The sequence below is a fragment of the Salmo trutta genome, chromosome 9 (genome assembly GCF_901001165.1).
Source record: "Salmo trutta chromosome 9, fSalTru1.1, whole genome shotgun sequence".
Classification (NCBI taxonomy): domain Eukaryota; kingdom Metazoa; phylum Chordata; class Actinopteri; order Salmoniformes; family Salmonidae; genus Salmo; species Salmo trutta.
The window spans coordinates 39,932,623-39,949,090 of NC_042965.1; the positions used below are offsets into that span (position 1 = coordinate 39,932,623).

The 16,468-nt window shown below is 43.6% G+C and overlaps 1 protein-coding gene across 9 annotated transcripts in view; it reads right to left on the bottom strand.

The window, feature by feature from the left end:
- Nucleotides 1–16,468, bottom strand: part of LOC115200542 (amyloid-beta A4 precursor protein-binding family A member 1) — a 136,733-nt gene that overhangs the window by 21,081 nt on the left and 99,184 nt on the right. For 6 of the 9 annotated variants that reach the window (XM_029763678.1, XM_029763674.1, XM_029763677.1 and 3 more), the window contains 4 exons: nucleotides 13,718–13,828; nucleotides 11,007–11,046; nucleotides 8,288–8,433; nucleotides 3,913–3,945 (listed from right to left, as the gene is read on the bottom strand). In XM_029763678.1, coding sequence (XP_029619538.1) covers nucleotides 3,913–3,945; nucleotides 8,288–8,433; nucleotides 11,007–11,046; nucleotides 13,718–13,828 — 330 coding nt within the window. The remainder of the gene's footprint in view (nucleotides 1–3,912; nucleotides 3,946–8,287; nucleotides 8,434–11,006; nucleotides 11,047–13,717; nucleotides 13,829–16,468) is intronic. The other 3 variants (XM_029763679.1, XM_029763676.1, XM_029763675.1) reach the window with 1 other exon arrangement.

Consider the following 16,468-nt stretch of genomic DNA (forward strand, 5'->3'; position numbering starts at 1 on the left):
GAGTTAGTCCAGTATTAGAGCAGTACTGCTGAGTTAGTCCAGTATTACCATCCCACAACTAGACAGTGGTCAGAGACAGTCCACACCTACCAGAGATAACACCTACCAGAGATAACACTAAAGGAAAACAACAGCAATAAGATTTTGATCAACCAGAAGCGTTGAGGTAAGGTTCAGAATGTTGCAGACAGAGTTCTTGTTTTCCTTCAGTGTGACTCTGGCCTGTACAGCACATTCAGAGTTAGTTCAGTATAGTCTCTCTATAGGTAGTAGAGAGACTGGTGTCTATAGAGAGACTGGTGTTAGTTCAGTATAGTCTCTCTATAGGTAGCAGAGAGACTGGTGTCTATAGAGAGACTGGTGTTAGTTCAGTATAGTCTCTCTATAGGTAGTAGAGAGACTGGTGTCTATAGAGAGACTGGTGTTAGTTCAGTATAGTCTCTCTATAGGTAGCAGAGAGACTGGTGTTAGTTCAGTATAGTCTCTCTATATAGTCTCTCTATAGGTAGTAGAGAGACTGGTGTTAGTTCAGTATAGTCTCTCTATAGGTAGTAGAGAGACTGGTGTCTATAGAGAGACTGGTGTTAGTTCAGTATAGTCTCTCTATAGGTAGTAGAGAGACTGGTGTTAGTTCAGTATAGTCTCTCTATAGGTAGTAGAGAGACTGGTGTCTATAGAGAGACTGGTGTTAGTTCAGTATAGTCTCTCTATAGGTAGCAGAGAGACTGGTGTCTATAGAGAGACTGGTGTTAGTTCAGTATAGTCTCTCTATAGGTAGTAGAGAGACTGGTGTTAGTTCAGTATAGTCTCTCTATAGGTAGTAGAGAGACTGGTGTCTATAGAGAGACTGGTGTTAGTTCAGTATAGTCTCTCTATAGGTAGTAGAGAGACTGGTGTCTATAGAGAGACTGGTGTTAGTTCAGTATAGTCTCTCTATAGGTAGCAGAGAGACTGGTGTCTATAGAGAGACTGGTGTTAGTTCAGTATAGTCTCTCTATAGGTAGTAGAGAGACTGGTGTCTATAGAGAGACTGGTGTTAGTTCAGTATAGTCTCTCTATAGGTAGTAGAGAGACTGGTGTTAGTTCAGTATAGTCTCTCTATAGGTAGTAGAGAGACTGGTGTTAGTTCAGTATAGTCTCTCTACAGGTAGTAGAGAGACTGGTGTCTATAGAGAGACTGGTGTTAGTTCAGTATAGTCTCTCTATAGGTAGTAGAGAGACTGGTGTCTATAGAGAGACTGGTGTTAGTTCAGTATAGTCTCTCTATAGGTAGTAGAGAGACTGGTGTCTATAGAGAGACTGGTGTTAGTTCAGTATAGTCTCTCTATAGGTAGTAGAGAGACTGGTGTTAGTTCAGTATAGTCTCTCTATAGGTAGTAGAGAGACTGGTGTTAGTTCAGTATAGTCTCTCTATAGGTAGTAGAGAGACTGGTGTCTATAGAGAGACTGGTGTTAGTTCAGTATAGTCTCTCTATAGGTAGCAGAGAAACTGGTGTTAGTTCAGTATAGTCTCTCTATAGGTAGTAGAGAGACTGGTGTCTATATAGAGACTGGTGTTAGTTCAGTATAGTCTCTCTATAGGTAGTAGAGAGACTGGTGTCTATAGAGAGACTGGTGTTAGTTCAGTATAGTCTCTCTATAGGTAGTAGAGAGACTGGTGTCTATAGAGAGACTGGTGTTAGTTCAGTATAGTCTCTCTATAGGTAGCAGAGAGACTAGTGTTAGTTCAGTATAGTCTCTCTATAGGTAGTAGAGAGACTGGTGTTAGTTCAGTATAGTCTCTCTATAGGTAGTAGAGAGACTGGTGTCTATAGAGAGACTGGTGTTAGTTCAGTATAGTCTCTCTATAGGTAGTAGAGAGACTGGTGTCTATAGAGAGACTGGTGTCTATAGAGAGACTGGTGTCTATAGAGAGACTGGTGTTAGTTCAGTATAGTCTCTCTATAGGTAGTAGAGACTGGTGTTAGTTCAGTATAGTCTCTCTATAGGTAGCAGAGAGACTGGTGTTAGTTCAGTATAGTCTCTCTATATGTAGTAGAGAGACTGGTGTTAGTTCAGTATAGTCTCTCTATAGGTAGTAGAGAGACTGGTGTCTATAGAGAGACTGGTGTTAGTTCAGTATAGTCTCTCTATAGGTAGTAGAGAGACTGGTGTCTATAGAGAGACTGGTGTTAGTTCAGTATAGTCTCTCTATAGGTAGTAGAGAGACTGGTGTCTATAGAGAGACTGGTGTTAGTTCAGTATAGTCTCTCTATAGGTAGTAGAGAGACTGGTGTTAGTTCAGTATAGTCTCTCTATAGGTAGTAGAGAGACTGGTGTTAGTTCAGTATAGTCTCTCTATAGGTAGTAGAGAGACTGGTGTCTATAGAGAGACTGGTGTTAGTTCAGTATAGTCTCTCTATAGGTAGTAGAGAGACTGGTGTCTATAGAGAGACTGGTGTTAGTTCAGTATAGTCTCTCTATAGGTAGCAGAGAGACTAGTGTTAGTTCAGTATAGTCTCTCTATAGGTAGTAGAGAGACTGGTGTTAGTTCAGTATAGTCTCTCTATAGGTAGTAGAGAGACTGGTGTCTATAGAGAGACTGGTGTTAGTTCAGTATAGTCTCTCTATAGGTAGTAGAGAGACTGGTGTCTATAGAGAGACTGGTGTCTATAGAGAGACTGGTGTCTATAGAGAGACTGGTGTTAGTTCAGTATAGTCTCTCTATAGGTAGTAGAGACTGGTGTTAGTTCAGTATAGTCTCTCTATAGGTAGCAGAGAGACTGGTGTTAGTTCAGTATAGTCTCTCTATATGTAGTAGAGAGACTGGTGTTAGTTCAGTATAGTCTCTCTATAGGTAGTAGAGAGACTGGTGTCTATAGAGAGACTGGTGTTAGTTCAGTATAGTCTCTCTATAGGTAGTAGAGAGACTGGTGTCTATAGAGAGACTGGTGTCTATAGAGAGACTGGTGTCTATAGAGAGACTGGTGTTAGTTCAGTATAGTCTCTCTATAGGTATTAGAGAGACTGGTGTTAGTTCAGTATAGTCTCTCTATAGGTAGCAGAGAGACTGGTGTTAGTTCAGTATAGTCTCTATATAGGTAGTAGAGAGACTAGTGTCTATAGAGAGACTGGTGTTAGTTCAGTATAGTCTCTCTATAGGTATTAGAGAGACTGGTGTCTATAGAGAGACTGGTGTTAGTTCAGTATAGTCTCTCTATAGGTAGTAGAGAGACTGGTGTCTATAGAGAGACTGGTGTTAGTTCAGTATAGTCTCTCTATAGGTAGTAGAGAGATTGGTGTTAGTTCAGTATAGTCTCTCTATAGGTAGCAGAGAGACTGGTGTTAGTTCAGTATAGTCTCTCTATAGGTAGTAGAGAGACTGGTGTTAGTTCAGTATAGTCTCTCTATAGGTAGTAGAGAGACTGGTGTCTATAGAGAGACTGGTGTTAGTTCAGTATAGTCTCTCTATAGGTAGTAGAGAGACTGGTGTCTATAGAGAGACCGGTGTCTATAGAGAGACTGGTGTTAGTTCAGTATAGTCTCTCTATAGGTAGTAGAGAGACTGGTGTCTATAGAGAGACTGGTGTCTATAGCAAGACTGGTGTCTATAGAGAGACTGGTGTTAGTTCAGTACAGTCTCTCAGCCCTAATAGTGAAACGTACATATCAACTGTATTCAGAGAATGCAGAGAGTAAAAGAACAGAAGGGAAACAACACAGGATTAAGTCCCAACTGGCACCCTATTCCCTACATAGTTCACTACTGCCCATAGACCCTAGTCAAAAGTAGTGCACTATGTAGGGAACAGGGCCCTGGTCAAAAGTAGTGCACTATGTAGGGAATAGGGTACCATTTAGGACGTAGACGCAGACAGATGCAGCCAAACATAACGGAAACACTGAACAGCCAATCAATGGGGAGTACCGCACCTTCATCTTGTTTTTGGCTAATTTCTGGGCCGTCTGCTTGGAAACAACGCACGTACAGGGGAATGGGTTAGACTGAAGCAGGACTCAGGGCTCAGGCAGGTGTGTGTGTGTGTGTGTGTGTGGGCGCGCGTGCGTGCGTGCGTGTGTCTAAAGTTCCAACATCTAAACTCTGGTATTCAATCATTATAAAGTCATAGATAAACGATATTGACTGGTGTATCTACTTTACCATTCAATATGCGTTGTGTTATATTTTATCCAGCAGGTGGCTCACTTGAAATGATTAGTGATAGTTCTAATTCTAGTCATCTATTTATCTATTTAATTACATGTTAAGGGAAAGAAACAGTATAGACTACATGACTACAGAATAGACTACATGACTACAGTATAGACTACATGACTACAGAATAGACTACATGACTACAGAATAGACTACATGACTACAGTATAGACTACATGACTACAGTATAGACTACATGACTACAGAATAGACTACATGACTACAGAATAGACTACAGTATAGACTACATGACTACAGAATAGACTACAGTATAGACTACATGACTACAGTATAGACTACATGACTACAGAATAGACTACATGACTACAGAATAGACTACAGTATAGACTACATGACTACAGAATAGACTACAGTATAGACTACATGACTACAGAATAGACTACAGTATAGACTACATGACTACAGAATAGACCACAGTATAGACTACATGACTACAGAATAGACTACAGTACAGACTACATGACTACAGAATAGACTACATGACTACAGTATAGACTACAGTATAGACTACAAAATAGACTACAGTATAGACTCCATGACTACAGAATAGACTACATGACTACAGAATAGACTACAGTATAGACTACATGACTACAGAATAGACTACATGACTACAGATTAGACTACAGTATAGACTACATGACTACAGAATAGACTACAGTATAGACTACATGACTACAGAATAGACCACAGTATAGACTACATGACTACAGAATAGACTACAGTACAGACTACATGACTACAGTATAGACTACAGTATAGACTACATGACTACAGAATAGACCACAGTATAGACTACATGACTACAGAATAGACTACAGTACAGACTACATGACTACAGAATAGACTACATGACTACAGTATAGACTACAGTATAGACTACAGAATAGACTACAGTATAGACTACATGACTACAGAATAGACTACATGACTACAGAATAGACTACATGACTACAGAATAGACTACAGTATAGACTACATGACTACAGAATAGACCACAGTATAGACTACATGACTACAGAAAATACTACAGTACAGACTACATGACTACAGAATAGATGACATTACTACAGTATAGACTACAGTATAGACTACATGACTACAGAATAGACTACATGACTACAGAATAGACTACATGACTACAGAATAGACTACAGTATAGACTACATGACTACAGAATAGACTACAGTATAGACTACATGACTACAGAATAGACTACAGAATAGACTACATTACTACAGAATAGACTACAGAATAGACTACATGACTACAGAATAGACTACAGAATAGACTACATGACTACAGAATAGACTACAGTATAGACTACATGACTACAGAATAGACTACAGAATAGACTACATGACTACAGAATAGACTACATGACTACAGAATAGACTACAGTATAGACTACATGACTACAGAATAGACTACAGTATAGACTACATGACTACAGAATAGACTACAGTATAGACTACAGTATAGACCACATGACTACAGAATAGACCACAGTATAGACTACATGACTACAGAATAGACTACAGTATAGATTACAGTATAGACTACATGACTACAGAATAGACTACAGTATAGACTACGGTATAGACTACATGACTACAGAATAGACTGCAGTATAGACTACAGTATAGAGTACAGGACAACATTTTAGACTACAGGACTACAGTATAGACTACAGTATAGACTACAGGACTACAGTATGGACTACAGTATGGACTACAGTATAGACTACAGTATAGACTACAGGACTACAGTATAGACTACAGAATAGACTACAGTATAGACTACAGGACTACAGTATAAACTACAGTATAGACTACAGGACAACAGTATAGACTACAGTATGGACTACAGTATAGACTACAGGACTACAGTATAGACTACAGGACTACAGTATAGACTACAGGAGTACAGTATAGACTACAGTGTAGACTACAAAACTACAGTATAGACTATAATATAGACTACAGGACTACGGTATAGACTACAATACTACAGTATAGACTACAGTATAGACAACAGTAAAGACTACAGTATAGACTACAGTATGGACTACAGTAAAGACTACAGTATAGACTACAGGACTACAGTATAAACTACAGTAAAGACTACAGTATAAACTACAGTATGGACTACAGCATAGACTATAGTATAGACAACAGTAAAGACTACAGTATAGACTACAGTATGGACTACAGTATAAACTACAGTATAGACTACAGAACTACAGTATGGACAACAGTATAGACTACAAGACTACAGTATAGACTACATGACTACAGTATAGACTGGTCTGGATGTGTGTCGGAAGGTGGAGGGCTGATAAACCAGAAAAATGTTAGGAAGAGCCAGGTCATGTGACAGGTGAGGGGAAGTGACACGGTCATAGGTAGAAATGTACTGATGTTACTTAAATAAAAAATTAAAGTAACAAATAATTAAAGAGCAGCAGAAAAATAACAATAGCGGGGATATATACAGGGTACAGAGTTAATGTGCTGGGGTACTGGTTAGTGGAGGTAATTGAGGTAATATGTACATGTAGGTAGAGTTATTAAAGTGACTATGCAGAGATCACTTGTGAGTGAGACAGAATTTCATATTTAGACAGTACTAAACTGCTGATGGAAGGATATTACCCAGGACCAGTTAGAAACACCTAGTACAGTATAAGTAGAGTTGGGACTCTACCCAGAAGATCCTCTGGAAGACAGTCATGTGTACTTGTCTACTGCCCACTAGGGTCAACCCAGCATATTCAACCACATAATTAAAGAATAAAACATCTCGTCTGTCTCTCTCCTCAACTTGAACAGGCTGACGGCCTGTTCTATACATTCTACAGTATAGAGCTGTGTATTGTAGATGAGATCTGTGTCTGGTCTACAGTATAGAGCTGTGTATTGTAGATGGGATCTGTGTCTGGTCTACAGTATAGAGCTGTGTATTGTAGATGAGATCTGTGTCTGGTCTACAGTATAGAGCTGTGTATTGTAGATGAGATCTGTGTCTGGTCTACAGTATAGAGCTGTGTATTGTAGATGAGATCTGTGTCTGGTCTACAGTATAGAGCTGTGTATTGTAGATGGGATCTGTGTCTGGTCTACAGTATAGAGCTGTGTATTGTAGATGGGATCTGTGTCTGGTCTACAGTATAGAGCTGTGTATTGTAGATGAGATCTGTGTCTGGTCTACAGTATAGAGCTGTGTATTGTAGATGGGATCTGTGTCTGGTCTACAGTATAGAGCTGTGTATTGTAGATGAGATCTGTGTCTGGTCTACAGTATAGAGCTGTGTATTGTAGATGGGATCTGTGTCTGGTCTACAGTATAGAGCTGTGTATTGTAGATGGGATCTGTGTCTGGTCTACAGTATAGAGATGTGTATTGTAGATGACATCTGTGTCTGGTCTACAGTATAGAGCTGTGTATTGTAGATGGGATCTGTGTCTGGTCTACAGTATAGAGCTGTGTATTGTAGATGACATCTGTGTCTGGTCTACAGTATAGAGCTGTGTATTGTAGATGGGATCTGTGTCTGGTCTACAGTATAGAGATGTGTATTGTAGATGACATCTGTGTCTGGTCTACAGTATAGAGCTGTGTATTGTAGATGAGCTCTGTGTCTGGTCTACAGTATAGAGCTGTGTATTGTAGATGAGCTCTGTGTCTGGTCTACAGTATAGAGCTGTGTATTGTAGATGGGATCTGTGTCTGGTCTACAGTATAGAGCTGTGTATTGTAGATGACATCTGTGTCTGGTCTATAGTATAGAGCTGTGTATTGTAGATGGGATCTGTGTCTGGTCTATAGTATAGAGCTGTGTATTGTAGATGGGATCTGTGTCTGGTCTACAGTATAGAGCTGTGTATTGTAGATGACATCTGTGTCTGGTCTATAGTATAGAGCTGTGTATTGTAGATGGGATCTGTGTCTGGTCTACAGTATAGAGCTGTGTATTGTAGATGACATCTGTGTCTGGTCTACAGTATAGAGCTGTGTATTGTAGATGGGATCTGTGTCTGGTCTATAGTATAGAGCTGTGTCTCTCCTCACCTTGATGTGGCTGACGGCCTCCTGGGCCTGCATCATACGGACGTTCTTGGAGGGTGTCTTGTCAGACAGCAGCTGGGTGGAGCCCAGGTAGTTAGCAGCAAAGATGATCCCATCGATCAGGTCCTCTGGGTCACACGGACCTGGGACTGGGGGAGGCAGGGGAGGAGGGGAGTAGAGGTGGGGGAGAGAGAGGGGGGTGGAGGGGGAGTAGGGGATAGGGGGAGTAGAGGTGGGGGAGAGAGGGGGGGGACGAGGGGATAGGGGGAGGAGAGGTGATGGAGAGAGAGGGAGGGAGGTGGAGGGAGAGGAGGGGATAGGGGCAGTAGAGGTGGGGGAGAGAGGGGGGACGAGGGGATAGGGGGAGGAGAGGTGATTGAGAGAGAGGGGGGTGGAGGGGGAGGAGGGGATAGGGGGAGTAGAGGTGGGGGAGAGAGAGGGGGGTGGAGGGGGAGGATGGGATAGTGGGGGAGAGAGGGGGGAGGAGGTGGAGGGGATTGGGGGAGTAGAGGTGGGAGGGAGAGGGGGGTGGAGGGGGAGGATGGGATAGTGGGGGAGAGAGGAGGTGGAGGAGGGGATAGGGGGAGGAGAGGTGAGGGAGAGAGAGGGGGGTGAAGGGAGAGGAGGGGGAGAGAGAGAGAGAGAGAGAGAGAGAGAGAGAGAAAGAGAGAGAGAGAGATTTGGAACTTTTGTGAGTGTAATGTTTACTGTTAATTTGTATTGTTTATTTAACTTTTGTATATTATCTACACTTGATTTGTCAATGTTAACACAGGTTTCCCATGCCAATAAAGCCCTTAAATTGAATTGAGGGAGGGAGATAGAGAGTGTAGGTGTGAGAATGAGAGAGAGGGATGTGTGAGAGGTTTTCACCCTCCTTGGCGTTTTTCCTATTCTGTTGCATTACAACCTGTAATTTAAATGTATTTTTATTGGGATTTCATGTAATGGACATACACAAAATAGTCCAAATTGGTGAAGTGAAATGAAAAAAAAGACTTGTTTAAAAAATAAATAAATAACTGAAAAGTGGTGCGTGCATATATATTCACCCCCTTTGCTATGAAGCCCCTAAATAAGATCTGGTACAACCAATTACCTTCAGAAGTCACATAATTAGTTCAATAAAGTCCACCTGTGTGCAATCTAAGTGTCACATGATCTGTCACATGATCTCAGTATATATACACCTGTTCTGAAAGGCTCCAGAGTCTGCAACACCACTAAGCATGGGGCACCACCAAGCAAGCGGCACCACATAAGGACCAAGGAGCTCTTCAAACAGGTCAGAGACAATGTTGTGGAGAAGTAACAATCAGGGTTGTGTTATAAAAAATATCAGAGACGTTGAACATCCCACGGAGCACCATTAAATCCATTATTAAAAAATGGAAAGAATATGGCACCACAACAAACCTGCCAAGAGAGAGCCGCCCACCAAAACTCATGGACCAGGCAAGGAGGACATTAATCAGAGAGGCAACAAAGAGACCAAAGATAACCCTGAAGGAGCTGCAAAGCTCCACAGCAGAGTATCTGTCCATAGGACCACTTTAAGCCGTACACTCCACAGAGCTGGGCTTTACGGAAGAGTGACCAGAAAAAATAACATTGCTTAAAGAAAAAAATGATCAAACAGGTATGGTGTTCATCAAAAGGCATGTGGGAGACTCCCCAAACATATGGAAGAAGGTACTCTGGTCAGAAGAGACTAAAATTGAGCTTTTTAGCCATCAAGGAAAACGCTATGTCTGGCGCAAACCCAACACCTCTCAGCACCCCGAGAACAACATCCCCACAGTGAAGCATGGTGGTGGCAGCATCATGCTGTGTGGATGTTTTTCATCAGCAGGGGCTGGGGAACAGGTCAGAATTGAAGTAATGACGGATGGCGCTAAATACAGGGAAATTCTTGAGGGAAACCTGAGATCTGTCTGTCTTCCAGAGATTTGAGACTGGGACGGAGGTTCACCTTCCAGCATACTGCTAAAGCAACACTTGAGTGTGTTAAGGGGCAACATTTAAATGTCTTGGAATGGCCTAGTCAAAGCCCAGACCTCAATCCAATTGAGAATCTGCGGTATGACTTAAAGATTGCTGTACACCAGCGGAAACCATCCGAGTTGAAGGAGCTGGAGCAATTTTGCCTTGAAGAATGGGCAGAAATTCCAGTGGCTAGATGTGCCAAGCTTATAGAGACATACCCCAAGAGACTTGCAGCTGTAATTGCTGCAAAAGGTGGCTCTACAAAGCATTGACTTTGAGGGGGTGAATAGTTATGCACGCTCAAGTTTTCAGTTTTTTTTACTTATTTCTTGTTGGTTTCACAATAAAAAATATTTTGCATCTTCAAAGAAGTAGGCATGTTGTGTAGATCAAATGATACAAACCCCCCCAAAATCTATTTTAATTCCAGGTTGTAAGAAAATAGGAAAAATGCCACAGGGGGTTAATAATTTCGCAAGCCACTGTAACTGACCACACTGAACTGCGGGACTGACACACTAGAGGCCCTCCCTCTCTCCCTCTCTCAGCCCTCCATGACATTTAAAAATAATGATCTGGCCTACACATCAGCATACCCCCACAGAGCGCAGTCACCCAAGCATTACCGTAACTAGAGAAAACCACTTTTCAAATATATTCAAATCTGCACTGGCAAAGCAAAGCCTAGTAAAGCAAAGCAGAGGAGGACAGGGAGGGAACTAAATGGAGGTCTTACCTTCTACATAGGTAGGGAAGGAGGCGAGGCTTCTCCTGGACTGTAGGTAGAGAAGAGCGACAGAGAACATGTTACTGATGACGGGTCCCACTGACATGGTCATCATAACACTGTCATAACTAGGGGTGTGACATTTAAACATTTCAACAAATTTGGGATTGTTAACATTTAGAAAAAATCCCCAACCGAAACCTTTTATTTTATTATCACAGAACAACTACTAACAGGTCACGGTCATCATAAGTGAAAATTACAATTAAACAAATACCTAACGCAACAATGCTGTAAGCAGGAGACATGCATCTTTAAAATGATTTGCCACGGATGTAATAATCATAATAGTAATAATAATAAAATAACAGTATAAAGCTCTCCGCACGTCATCATTGCTAACAGTTGGGAAAATGGCAGAGTGTGAGACAGGGAAGCAACAGCAGCGAAGTCCTGTATGGCAATACAGGAGTTAAATGAGAAGGTGGAATTGAGCTACAGTGGCAGTACAGAGCTACAGTGGCAGTACAGAGCTACAGTGGCAGTACAGAGCTACAGTGGCAGTACAGAGCTATAGTGGCAGTACAGAGCTACAGTGGCAGTACAGAGCTACAGTGGCAGTACAGAGCTATAGTGGCAGTACAGAGCTACAATGGCAGTACAGAGCTACAGTAAGGTGAGCTCCCTCTAGGTATCCAGGACAACAGTAAGGTGAGCTCCCTCTAGGTATCCAGGACAACAGTAAGGTGAGCTCCCTCTAGGTATCCAGGACTGTGGTAAGGTGAGCTCCCTCTAGGTATCCAGGACAACAGTAAGGTGAGCTCCCTCTAGGTATCCAGGACTGTGGTAAGGTGAGCTCCCTCTAGGTATCCAGGACAACAGTAAGGTGAGCTCCCTCTAGGTATTCAGGACAGCAGTAAGGTGAGCTCCCTCTAGGTATCCAGGACAACAGTAAGGTGAGCTCCCTCTAGGTATCCAGGACAGCAGTAAGGTGAGCTCCCTCTAGGTATCCAGGACTGTGGTAAGGTGAGCTCCCTCTAGGTATCCAGGACAACAGTAAGGTGAGCTCCCTCTAGGTATTCAGGACAACAGTAAGGTGAGCTCCCTCTAGGTATCCAGGACAACAGTAAGGTGAGCTCCCTCTAGGTATCCAGGACTGTGGTAAGGTGAGCTCCCTCTAGGTATCCAGGACAACAGTAAGGTGAGCTCCCTCTAGGTATCCAGGACTGTGGTAAGGTGAGCTCCCTCTAGGTATCCAGGACAACATTAAGGTGAGCTCCCTCTAGGTATCCAGGACAGCAGTAAGGTGAGCTCCCTCTAGGTATCCAGGACAACAGTAAGGTGAGCTCCCTCTAGGTATCCAGGACTGTGGTAAGGTGAGCTCCCTCTAGGTATCCAGGACAGCAGTAAGGTGAGCTCCCTCTAGGTATCCAGGACAACAGTAAGGTGAGCTCCCTCTAGGTATTCAGGACAGCAGTAAGGTGAGCTCCCTCTAGGTATCCAAGACTGTGGTAAGGTGAGCTCCCTCTAGGTATCCAGGACAGCAGTAAGGTGAGCTCCCTCTAGGTATCCAGGACAACAGTAAGGTGAGCTCCCTCTAGGTATCCAGGACAACAGTAAGGTGAGCTCCCTCTAGGTATCCAGGACTGTGGTAAGGTGAGCTCTCTCTAGGTATCCAGGACTGTGGTAAGGTGAGCTCCCTCTAGGTATCCAGGACTGTGGTAAGGTGAGCTCCCTCTAGGTATCCAGGACTGTGGTAAGGTGAGCTCCCTCTAGGTATCCAGGACAGCAGTAAGGTGAGCTCCCTCTAGGTATCCAGGACAACAGTAAGGTGAGCTCCCTCTAGGTATCCAGGACAGCAGTAAGGTGAGCTCCCTCTAGGTATCCAGGACTGTGGTAAGGTGAGCTCCCTCTAGGTATCCAGGACAACAGTAAGGTGAGCTCCCTCTAGGTATTCAGGACTGTGGTAAGGTGAGCTCCCTCTAGGTATCCAGGACTGTGGTAAGGTGAGCTCCCTCTAGAAGACCAGGACAGCAGTAAGGTGAGCTCCCTCTAGGTATCCAGGACAGCAGTAAGGTGAGCTCCCTCTAGGTATCCAGGACTGTGGTAAGGTGAGCTCCATCTAGGTATCCAGGACTGTGGTAAGGTGAGCTCCCTCTAGAAGACCAGGACAACAGTAAGGTGAGCTCCCTCTAGGTATCCATGACAACAGTAAGGTGAGCTCCCTCTAGGTATCCAGGACAGCAGTAAGGTGAGCTCCCTCTAGGTATCCAGGACAGCAGTAAGGTGAGCTCCCTCTAGGTATCCAGGACAGCAGTAAGGTGAGCTCCCTCTAGGTATCCAGGACAGCAGTAAGTTGAGCTCCCTCTAGGTATCCAGGACTGTGGTACATTGAACTGCATTGCTCTCTAGCGTTCATCTGAATTTTGAATGTCATTTTCTGACAGTTTTTTTTATTGTATAAATGAGAAAATGTGACAGTTTAAATGTTAAGAGAATGTTTACCTTTTGTCACATTCCTAGTCATAACATTATGATAGCGATGTTATCACCGTCAGAACATTGGGGAAGTTCTCAGAGATCGAACTGATGGTTGACTCATTGAAACGTTGGTGGTCAGTATGCAGGAGAAGTGTCATTTTCATTCGTCACACTGCCTGGCTGGTAAAAGTCATCACATTGGACACAGATAGGGACATACATACACACAACCAACCTACCTCTTTAGTGGAGGGGGGTGGAGACTCGAAGCTGTCACTACCCTCGAGCATGGACGTCCGGACGGAAGACTCCGCCCCCTGAGGAGAGGCTTGAGAGTCTGAGCCTGGAGACTGGATAGAGAGGGACAATAATACATACATATCCTATAATATAACATTTCAAATGTCTAATATTGTATTTTGTATTTTTTTTGTGAGTGTAATGTTCACTGTTCATTTTTTATTGTTTATTTCCCTTGTTTACTTCCTGTCTATTTCTCATGCTTTGGCAATGTAAACATACATTTCAAATGTCAATAAAGCCCAATTGAGAGAGAGAGAGAGGGAGGGGTTGTCTGAGAGAAAAGGTGAGAGAGAGAGAGGGAGGGGTTGTCTGAGAGAGAGAGAGAGAGAGAGAGAGGGAGGGGTTGTCTAAGAGAGAAGGTGAGAGAGAGAGAGGGAGGGGTTGTCTGAGAGAGAAGGTGAGAGAGAGAGAGAGAGAGAGAGAGAGAGAGAGAGGAGGGGTTGTCTGAGAGAGAAGGTGAGAGAGAGAGAGAGAGAGAGAGAGAGAGAGAGAGGGAGGGGTTGTCTGAGAGAGAAGGTGAGAGAGAGAGAGAGAGAGAGAGAGAGAGAGGGAGGGGTTGTCTGAGAGAGAAGGAGAGAGAGAGAGGGAGGGGTTGTCTGAGAGAGAAGGAGAGAGAGAGAGGGAGGGGTTGTCTGAGAGAAAAGGTGAGAGAGAGAGAGGGAGGGGTTGTCTGAGAGAGAAGGAGAGAGAGAGAGAGAGTGAGGTGTTGTCTGAGAGAGAAGGTGAGAGAGAGAGAGAGAGAGAGAGAGGGAGGGGTTGTCTGAGAGAGAAGGTGAGAGAGAGAGAAAAGGGGACAGGGTGGAATGGAAAAAGAGGCTAAGAAGGAGAGGAGAGGGAGGGGAAAGCAGAGGGGGAAAGGAGTAGAATAAGTTATGTCATCCTCCATACACAACATCCTGTAGACACAACATCCTCCATACACAACATCCTGCAGACACAACACAACATCCTGTAGACACAACATCCTGTAGACACAACATCCTCCATACACAACATCCTGTAGACACGACATCCTGCAGACACAACATCCTCCAGACACAACATCCTGCAGACACAACACACTGCAGACACAACATCCTGTAGACACAACATCCTGCAGACACAACATCCTGCAGACACAACATCCTCCAGACACAACATCCTGCAGACACAACATCCTGCAGACACAACATCCTGCAGACACAACATCCTCCATACACAACATCCTGCAGACACAACATCAACATCCTGCAGACACAACATCCTGCAGACACAACACACTGCAGACACAACATCCTGCAGACACAACATCCTCCAGACACAACATCCTCCATACACAACATCCTGCAGACACAACATCAACATCCTGCAGACACAACATCCTGCAGACACAACACACTGCAGACACAACATCCTGCAGACACAACATCCTCCAGACACAACATCCTGCAGACACAACATCCTGCAGACACAACACACTGCAGACACAACATCCTGCAGACACAACACACTGCAGACACAACATCCTGCAGACACAACACACTGCAGACACAACATCCTGCAGACACAACATCCTGCAGACACAACATCCTGCAGACACAACATCCTCCAGACACAACATCCTGCAGACACAACATCCTGCAGACACAACACAACATCCTGCACTCCTACTGAGAAAGAAGACTTACAGGGCCTTCGGAAAGTATTCAGAACCCTTGACTTTTTCCACATTTTGTTAGGTTAAAGCATTATTCTAAAATGTATTAAATAATTTTTTCCCCCTCATCAATCTACACACAATACCACATAATGACAAAGCAAAAACAGGAATTTTAGAAATGTTTGCTAATTTATAAAAAAATATATAAAATTAAATATCACATTTACATAAGTATTCAGACCTTTTACTCAGTACTTTGTTGAAACTCCTTAGGCAGCGATTACAGCCTCAAGTCTTCTTGGGTATGACGCTACAAACTTGGCACATCTGTATTTAGGGAGTTTCTCCCATTCTTCTCTGCAGATCCTCTCAAGCTCTCTCAGGTTGGATGGGGAACATTGCTGCACAGCTATTTTCAGGTCTCTCCAGAGATGTTCAAGTCCGGGCTCTGGCTGGGCCACTCAAGGACATTCCGAGACTTGTCCCGAAGCCACTCCTGCGTTGTCTTGGCAGTGTGCTTAAGGTTGTTGTCCTGTTGGAAGGTGAACTGTTGACCCAGCTTGGAGCAGGTTTACATCAAGGATCTCTCTGTATTTTGCTCAGTTCATCTTTCCCTCTAACCTGACTAGTCTCCTAGTCCCTGCCACTAAAAAACATCCCCACAGCATGATGTTGCCACCACCATGCTTCACCATAGAGATGGTGCCAAGTTTCCTCCAGACGTGACGCTTGGCATTCAGGCCAGAGAGTTCAATCTTAGTTTCAACAGACCAGAGAATCTTGTTTTGGCAAACTCCAAACGGGCTGTCATGTGCCTTTTACTGAGGAGTGGCTTCTGTCTGGCCACTCTACCATAGAGGCCTGATAGGTGGAGTGCTTACAGAGATGGTTATCCTTCTGGAAGGTTCTCCCATCTCCACAGAGGAACTCTAGAGCTCTGTCAGAGTGACCATCGGGTTCTTGGTGCTCAGCTCAGGCCGGGTCACTAAGTTCTTGGGGATCTTCAATGCTGCAGAAATGTTTTGGTACCCTTCCCCAGATCTGTGCC